This window comes from Vigna unguiculata, chromosome 5 (assembly GCF_004118075.2).
Source record: "Vigna unguiculata cultivar IT97K-499-35 chromosome 5, ASM411807v1, whole genome shotgun sequence".
In the NCBI taxonomy this organism is placed as follows: Eukaryota; Viridiplantae; Streptophyta; class Magnoliopsida; order Fabales; family Fabaceae; genus Vigna; species Vigna unguiculata.
This window is the reverse complement of record NC_040283.1, coordinates 18,364,446-18,374,123: the sequence shown is the minus strand read 5'-3', so window position 1 is coordinate 18,374,123 and position 9,678 is coordinate 18,364,446. Positions and strand designations below refer to the sequence as shown.

The 9,678-nt window shown below is 38.0% G+C and overlaps 1 protein-coding gene across 1 annotated transcript; it reads left to right on the top strand.

Annotated features, from left to right (window-relative positions):
- The first annotated feature begins 8,427 nt into the window (after window positions 1-8,427).
- On the top strand, window positions 8,428-9,149 carry LOC114185874 (trypsin inhibitor A-like). The gene has a single exon (XM_028073815.1). The coding sequence runs from the start codon at window positions 8,470-8,472 to the stop codon at window positions 9,043-9,045; it is 576 nt and encodes a 191-aa protein (XP_027929616.1). The 5' UTR covers window positions 8,428-8,469; the 3' UTR covers window positions 9,046-9,149.
- The last annotated feature ends 529 nt before the right edge of the window (window positions 9,150-9,678 follow it).

The window sequence follows — 9,678 nt, the reverse complement described above, 5'->3', positions numbered from 1 at the left end:
GAGAAGTTCAGAGATATGAAGCTATAAGTGGAGTTGGGATCCGAGTTCATTGGGTGTAGTACTCTGACAATATCTAGTGACTTCTTGGACTAAATCAGAGAAAGGCAGTTATTGGATGCTAGTCTGAACAGAGTTAGAGAACAGCTTGGGTCAGATGAGGCTAGAGATTTTTCCTTTGGTTATGACAGGATATTAAGATTTCAAGCCAGGGTATGTGTACCAGATGACGCAGAGGTGAAAAGATTAATCCTTGAGGAAGGGTATAAGAGTCGTCTTAGCTTGCATTCGGGCATGACTAAGATGTACTAGGACCTCAAGCAGAACTTCTGGTGGTAGGGTATAAAAAAGGATATAGCATAGTTTGTATTGGCCTGTATGACTTGTCAGAAGGCGAAAGTTGAGCATTAGAGGCCCGGTGGGATTCTACAGCCCTTAGAAATACTGTAAGACCCACAAAATATAAATAATTAAATAAATAATTATTAATAAATGCAGATAGTAGAAGCCTTTATGGCATTAAATTCTGATTGGTATGACTTGGAAAAGTACTAGCTCAAGTGGTTGAGAGTACTTTGGTTGTATGAAAGGACTTGGGTTCAAGTCCTAGGTATGCCATTTTGTGTAGTATTTAATTTTTATTGTTTTAATAATATGCATATGCGTGTTAATTAAGAATATAATATTTGAATTATATTAGTTGGCATGAAATATGAATTGGTTGAATGGTTTGACATTGAGTTGGCATTGCATGGTCATGGGTTCAAACCTTGGCTTGAACAAAATAATTTTCTTTTTGTAAAAACTTAGCCTAGCATGGAAGTGAAAGGGGCACGAAAACCCTAGAGTACATGGCAGCAAGGGTGGCTGTAAAACAAAAGGCATTAGACCATTAAGTGATGATTAATGATGGATTAATGGCTAAATTCGTTTTGGTGCAATCAAACCATTTTAAGAGCACAATAAAAAGCTAATTAGGAGTAAGAGAAAGGGTTTGGTGAGGATGTCATTGTGGGTACAGAAGAGAGCACGAGTTTGTGAGTTTTGGTGAGTTTGAGTGAGACTTGAGGAGCTGTCTTGAGAGAAAGAAAAAGGAGAACATTGGTGATCAAGGGAGAGCTTGCAAGAGTTAAGGCGAAGCTAAGGGAATCCAGGTGAGGGGACTTCGTATTGCATGTTTTATTTCTGTATTGTATGAAGATGTGTTCTGGGCCATGCTTGAATTGGGAAAACCTTTAATTTCTGCTTTATTTCGCGTTTTCTGGAGTTTTCCAGAAAACGCCTGGCGGCGCATGAACTGCTGCCTGGCGGCACATGAGGTTGTACCCAGTTTTCTGGGTTTGCAGATGATCCGCCTGGCGGCCTGTAGTGACCCGCCAGGCGTTGTAATTGTTGCTGCTGTTTTCTTATTTTTTGTTGGTTTGTCAGTGACGTGATGAGGTCTGTATCAAATTGTTAATGTATGTGTATGTTTGGTTTAATATGATTGGTTCTTAATGTTTCAATTGGTGGAATTTCGAGGCCCTTGTATGATATTGGGTTTATGGTTCATGCTGGGAAAATTGGCAATAATTTTGTTGAATCATGCCTATGATGAGTGCATTGTTCATTAGGATTGATGTCAATATGATCAAGTATGAACTCTATACGATGTGTGCAATTGAAATTATATATGAATGATGTTGTATGGTGTGTATGGGATTAGTTGGGGTCACATTGAGTGTGGAAACCTGGACAGGACCTGGAATTGTTGTACGCTGCCTGGCGGTACCGTGATTACCGCCAGGCGACATCGCAGAGGCAGGAAACACATGGATTTCTCCTGAGTAGGATTTTAGAATGTAGTTAATTGAACCTATGGTATGTAAAATTTTGTAAGTAATTATGGAGCGTGAGAATAAAGTTTGACAGGTGAGAGAATGAACTATAACTGTTAAAAGGTGTGAATTGATTTGGGTACAATTATGTGATATAAGCATTAAACTCAATAAGAATTGTATGTAGAAACATGATAAGGAATACATGTATATGGGAATCATTAATTTGGACACTATAAGATGGAATTGGATGATTATAGATTTGGGTCAAATAGTAAAATGACTGATATGAAAGGTAAAGTCCAAATTAGTTATTTTAAGCGTGCTGGAATGATTGAGATTGAAACTTAGAAGTGGAATAGATTGCATGCTTCTCTATTTAAGTTATGTAATGTGTGTTAATTACATTGGAAATTGTTGTTTTATTATGATTTGTTGTGTGATTGGTAATATAGTTATAGGACTATATCTAAAGTACCATAATTGTGCTATATTTTGGTGGGTTATGTGATTTGAGATTCATTGGGATCTGTTTAAGTGCCAAAAACCAGTAGCATTGTGCTACTGGTATGGTGCCTGGCGGCGTGAGCGAGTCGCCAGGCGGACGGGTCACAAACCAGTGACCGTGGTCACAACGCGAGCAGGGCGCTTGGCGGTAGGGATAGTCCTGCCAAGCGAAATGGTGAAATAGAAGGCCTAGAGGGAGGCTGGCCCCTAGCGTTGTGTGATTGGTGCGCCAGGTGGTGATGGACATTGTAGGGCGCTTGGCGACAGGGTGGAGTCTGCCCAGCGGTGACGGTGCAATGATGATTCTGCAACGTCAGGCGGTCTGTACCTAGTTTCCACCTAGCGGCGTGTGATGTGCACCAAGCGGATTTGGTTCAGTGATGGTGCGCAAGGAAAGGTTTCTACACAACTTTAGGTAATGTTCATGATGCAAGGCTTGGGCTGGGGGCCCAATTACAAGTATAACTTGTATTGGGGTAACACGTGACCACTTTAGGTTGTGGCCTAGTGGTTTAGGAAGTCCAGTGGAGTGTGTGGGTTATGGCTCGTACAGCGAGGTTTCAGATAATTGCCTTCTTTAGTGCATGCTGTTAGAGTTTTTGTAGTCTGGGAACAACTACAAACTTAGGTTTGTTTTGGGGAGCTCCACTTGGTGTCACGGTGAAATGTTGTGGCAAAGTTATTCCCACGTGTGGACTATCAGGTGGTGGCCTGTAGTCGGAGGGGCGAGTAGACACTCGTGCAGCAAAGATTGATCAATGATCTCACCTAAAGGGTATAGAAATGTTAGACGTCTAAATGCAAGTACTGGAAATGGAGAAGTAAGGGTAAAATGGAGTAACATACTAACCCGTGTTTAAATGCTAAGATGTTATATTTAATATTTTATTGGTTGGCTTTATTTAAATGAGCTCACCCTATCTGTGTGTGTTTGGCGATGATCATGTAACTTGTTACATGGGAGCATATGTTGATGCAGGTGAGCAAGCAGACGCATAGAGACAGAGTGGGGAACTCTTGGGGATTTTTCTCATTAGTTTATTTTATCAGACTATGGTTTTTATTGTAATAATTTTATAGACCATTTTATTTGTAATACGGTATTAATGCAAAGTATTTTATCTGTTTTGGCGCGTTGAACTTAAGTTTTAATTTTTCCCGTGGTTTTGGAAAATTGATGAATAATAAATGAGGTTGTTTATCATTATTTATTTTTTTTGTTTATTTTAATAAGTAATTTTCGTATAGGACGTTACAAATACTAGTGTGGAAATGGGATAGCATCTCCATGGATTTTGTGACACATTTGCCACGAACTTTTAGGGGGCACGATACCATCTGGGTTATAGTGGATCGATTAACCAAGAGTTCTCACTTCTTGGCGATGAACTTGAGGATGTCTATGGCCAAGTTGGCTCAACTGTACATCAAAGATATTGTAAGGTTGCACGGAGTACCTTCGAGTATAGTCTCCGACAGAGATCCACGATTCACTTCACGGTTTTGGCAGACGCTACAAAGTGCTTTGGGTAGCAAGCTCACCATGAGTCCAGCTTATCATCCTCAGACGACAGCCAGTCTGAGAGGACGATCTAGTAACTCGAGGATTAGTTAAGGACGTGCATACTGGATCATTTGGGGTGCTTGGGATGAAGTTTTTCCTTTGACAGAGTTCACCTACAACAACAGTTTTCATGCGAGTATTGCCATGGTGCCATATGAGGCTCTTTATGGCAGAAAGTGTAGGACATCTCTATGTTGGTATCAAGATGGGGAAGCAATACTTGTGGGACCAGAGTTGTTGGAGCAGACTACTAAGAAGGTGAGGATGGTGAGAGATAGAATGTAAGCTTCTCAAAGTAGGCAGAAGGCCTATGCGGACCGTAGGAGGAGACCCTTGGAGTTCGCGGCAGGAGATCATGTGTTCTTGAGGGTGACCCGAACCACTAGGGTGGGAAGGGCTCTCCGCTCAAGAAAACTCTCTCCTAAGTTCTTTGGCTCTTATCAGATCTCGAGGAGGATTGAACCTGTGGCTTACGAGATAGCTTTGCCTCCTCAGTTGGCAAATCTCCACCCGGTGTTCCATGTATCGCAGATGAGGAAGTATGTGAGTGATCCGGCTCATGTGTTGGAAGCTCATTTGATCCAACCCTTTTATTTTAAGGGCTGCCCCAATCTATTGAGCCTAAGGGTTGGCCCAAAGGGGGGATTCAGACCTAATCTGCCCTAACCCTAACCATTCTAATGCACTTTTAGAAAACAACCCCTTGTCCTAAGAGCTGCAGTCATCTTCCTCTACTAGGGTTTGGACCTTCACCACCTTCGAGCTAGTTTAGTCTCGTTCTCTAAGTCACATAAGTTACTCCTTAACTAACATTAGTTTTCCTCTAGCTACGCTTTCGTAATCTTAGTTAGTGTTTCGTGGTAACCTTGTTCTTGTTCTGTTCCACCGTTTGTTTATAGTTATTTTGGTCTATCCGTAGGTCTATGGTGCTCATTGTCGCATATCAAAGTTCCTGCTAGCTCTTTCCAGGTAAGGGAAGCTAGAGATTTTATGTCAGTTCGATTCTTGCTTATTTTGTCAATGTTTACATGATTGTGTGGTTGATGTGCTACTGTAAACGTTTGGATGGAATGGTATTGCTGTGTGGGTATGAATGTATGACTGTTGCCGGGAGAACATTGTTGAGACCCAACACTTTCGCCCAAGCGACCTTGTCTCGCTTAGGCGAGACTTGTAGAAACAAACCCTAGCTCGCACTCGAGCTCTCGCTCAAGCGTAAGGCTTTCGTTTTGAGCGAGGTACTATCTCGGTCAGGCGAGAGATGCTCGCCTAAGCGAGAACGCGTGGGAGCTTGAAGTGTGTCGTTGCAGTTGCAGCCCAGGTTAGGAACCTCACCTTTGGGTGAGGAGTGGGCTCGCTCAGGCGAGGAGGGCTCGCCTAAGCGAGCGAGCGGAAAACCTCTCAAGGCCTCTGTCGTGATCTCGCTTAAGCGAGGGCCTACAACTTGAGCGAGGGGACTCCTCTCGCCTAAGTGAGGGCGTCTGGCTTGAGCGAGATCTGCTGTAGGGCTCACTGTTTTTTTCCCTTGGTTGTTATGGATTGTTTGGTTGATTGATTTATATATTTTTAAGTATGAAGTATTGAAAGGTATGGAATATATGTAGTTATGTATTGAATTGATATGTTGGTGTGATCTTAGTATGTAAAATGAATGAAAATGGTATTGGTATGAGATGAAATTCTATATTCTTGAATTGGGAAGAATGAGATGGTATGGATTCAACATGGAATATCAATGGGAAATGGTTACAAAGGTTGGCATGAGGTTAAGTGCATGATTAATATTATTTAGTTGTTTGAATATATTTGGTATGTGGTTAGTACGTAAATCCATGAGTCTCTAGGTGAGACTTCCTGGTCATGCTTCAATGGTGGTGCCCCATCTATATAATCTAGTAAGGATTCAAGGTAAGGTTGCATCTTGACACTCTAAGAAGTCAGTTAGTCTCACTTAGAACAGACTGACTCTTGTGGTTAGAGTAGCAGGAGGCCTAAAACTCATTAAGGGCTAACCTTATGTGTGGGGGATTGAAACATTGTAACACTTGTAACACTTAGCTCGAGGGTGAGCAGCTCGGGGGTGAGCAAGGTAATCCACCACAAGTGCAAGCATCCGCTGAATCCGACTAGATTATATGTATCCGGATGAGTCGAGTCAGAGTGTAGTGTATTTTTTGAGAAGTCATAACATGTTTGGATGATATATACTGCTTGGATTGTGTAATGGAATGTGACTGCTTGATGAACTATTTCTACTCTAGCTTACCATGTTTGCTTGTTTGGTTGTCTTCTATGTGGTTCTTCTCCTTTTGCGATGATCATCAATTTATTGATGTGAGCAGATGCGAGAGGTTCTTGCGGTCAACAGGGGAACGGTGACTCCGCTGCTTAGCTCGCTTGGGCAAGATTTCTACTTAGTCGATTTTCTTTTAGGGCTACGACCTATGTATTGGCTATCCTTTAAATTTCCATTTTTATGGTTGTTAATTTTTCTCTATCTGGTTTAGTTTGGCATCGTTGTGTGCCTTGGATAACTATAAGGAGTTATGTGGAAACTCTAAGACTATGCTATTATATCTTTGGTATGACGCTTCCTTTAATTATGTTTATTAATTAAATTGGGTGTTACATACTCTCTTTTTTTATTGTACCAAATAGCATGTTCATAAAATGTAAAATATAAAATATATTTTATTTTATATAAAATAAAATAAGAATTTATTTAATTAAAACTACAAGAAATGTTTTATTTAATTAAATTGTAAAATATAAAATATATCAAAATATACAGATTTTAAAATAAAATAAAATAACATTCAAATAAATAGTAAAAAATAACATCATTAGGCTCCAAAGATTAATTATATATTTTTTAAAATTTATAAAAAGTTTCTTGCGAATGTTCTTGGAAAATAATTGGTAGAAAAAATATACTTATAAATTTATTTTTGCAAGAAAAATTACTTGTGAATATTTTTTTGGTAAGAAAATTACTTGTGAAATGTAAATTTGCAAAAAAAAAAAATACCTGGAAATTTTTAGACTGATTTTTTCGCAAGAAAAAGTACTGTGAATTTTTTTTTGAAGAAAATTTGTTACGAATATTTTTCATAATTTTTTTTTAAATTCCACGGTAACTAATTACTCGCGAAAGTATTACCTACCGATTAAAATTCCTAAGAAAAATGGCAAGAAACTCTTTTCCAACAAATTTTTGTAAGAAATTTGCAAGAAAATTCTCATATAATATTGAAAATTCTAGTAGTACACACGATCCCATTTTTTATGAATTGCAATATTTGGTTTAATTTGATTAGTGAGGTTATTAAAATTACATGTCTAGAACCTTCCAACAACTAGATCATGCTCTAAGGCACACCTCAAAACAAACATTAAGCATAAACCAAATCAATAGAAATCATAAACATCTATAGACCAGCTACATACAACAATACAAAAAAAAAAACACACACAACAAAGTCTAAAAGAGACATAAATACCCAAATTGTCACATGTCCTTGAAAGCAACGCTAAAAACTTGTTACAGGATTAGCAAGTGCACTAAATCGAACAAGTAATAAAGTGAAAAGTCTAAGTATCTTTTCCCAAGAGACTTGTGTAACTCTTGACAAGTCTTGCAATTCATAACTCGATTAAAGAACAAATTTTACAAAAACCAAAATAAAACTCTTTTTTGTATTTTTATCAAACATATGACGTGCAATAGTATATGATAAAGCCTTCATTGGGATTGGGTTTCATGATTCAAAGTAAAAACACCAAACAATATATTTCTAATTTCTTCACTAACATTCAAACCTTTTGTAACATTGATAGAGACCAAGATCCTTTGAAGAGATTCAAGAGTGACGAGGGTAGAAATATTTGATATTTAGTGTAAGATTAGTGTAAGATTAAGGCTGATATCCTCTGAAGAGTGTTGTAAGTGTTGTGTGCATCTTGCAAATTCTCATTTGATAATGGAACTGGTTTTTTTAAGGTTGAAAAAGTAATACTCAAAGTAGATCATGATTGTGAACCGTTATAAATCTTAATGTCTTTTGCTTCTCTCTATATCATTTTTTTTACTTTTCTTATTCTTGTATCATTTGAATTTATGAGAAAGTACATTTTGAGTTTTTAGATTTGGTAGAAGTTTTTGAAACTATCTTTTATAGAAAATGTTTTTTTGTAAAAAAATCAATCCCGCTCAGTTTAAATAAACCAATAAACCCTACCTCTTTTTCTAAGAATTTCTACACATATTTTTCCGAGGTCCTTACAAAAGGAATCTTTCAACTAGGAAATATAGAAATTAGAATATTGGCTTATTCACACTACTGAACTGAATAAGGAAGAGACAAGCCTTAAACTTTTAAGAAACTTATTGTACAGAAAATCAAAACATATATTTTATTTCATCTTTTTCACATGTTTAAAAGTTTTACGATATTTTATTCATTCCCATCACAAAAGAGTTGAACTTATCACCAGGACGTAGCTCTATAAAATGGATCCTCCTAACTTCGCTTATTCACACAACTGAAGAAAAAACCTTAATCTGTTTCATAGCCAATCAAAGAAATGGCGAGTGCAACGCTTTTTGCTCTCTTCCTTTTTTCTACCCTAACCTTTTACCCTCCTTCAACCACTGCACAACCTGTCACGGACGGGGATGGCAACATCGTTAAAAATGGTGGCAGATTCTATATATTGCCGGCAGGTTTAGGAGACCCTGGCGGTGGAATTCGAGCACTCCAAACAGATAACGAATCTATCCCTCTCTCTGTTGTGCAATCTCCCTTCAAGGGCGATATAGGGCTTCCAATTATTATTTCATCCCCAATCCGTACTGAATTTCTCCCTGAAGGTCAGGTGACCCTTAGCTTCGAACATACTAATCGTGAGTGGACCGTTGTTGAGGGTCTGCCTGAAGGAACCCTCGTTAAAGTTCAAGGCTACCCACATACAGTGCCAGGTACCTTCGTTATTAAAAAGGCTGAAGCTGAAACCAACAGGTATAAGCTTTCGTTCTGCCAAGGCGTCCTCTGCGGTAATGTTGCGGTTGTTAGGAATGAGAACTGGGTTTTGGCTGTCACTCAGGACGAGCCATACGTGTTTCATCTTGAGCAAGTTCTACCAACATCTGCTGATGCATGAGCAATCGCGCACTTTTTCCTTGTATTAAACTATATGCTTTGGGTGTAATAAACCAATGCATGGCTAAATAAAATAACCACTATTTGGTTTTTCTATTGTTCATATTTGTCGGACCACCATAGACAATTTTATCCTTTCGCTCTAAAGACATTGGTTTGGATTACCTCTTTCTTTCTTTCCATTAAGACAAAAACAGTGTCTAAAATCAGAAAGGATACGTTTTACAAACTTTCCTTCATATAGATTAAAACTTGAAACAATATATCTCCACACATTTATTAAATGTATTATGCAACTATTTTTTTAGTAATATATATATGTGTTATATAACTATATTTTTTATTAAAATGGTAATAAAGTTGTAGACTAAAGTAAATAGTAGTGTAAATCTGGAAAATGAATGGAAGAATGAAATTTACAATGCAAACATGATTCAAACATAGGAAGAACGAACGATATAGGAATGCTTTTGAACCCAAATTCAAACTCAAATCAAAATCACATATTGAACCTAGGCTAAAACATTGGCGGGAAATTTTATCCTTATATACCTAACTTTCTAAACACTAGAAATCTGACTTCTAAAACTATATCTAATGATTGAAACATATCTAACACTATGGGTTAAACGGG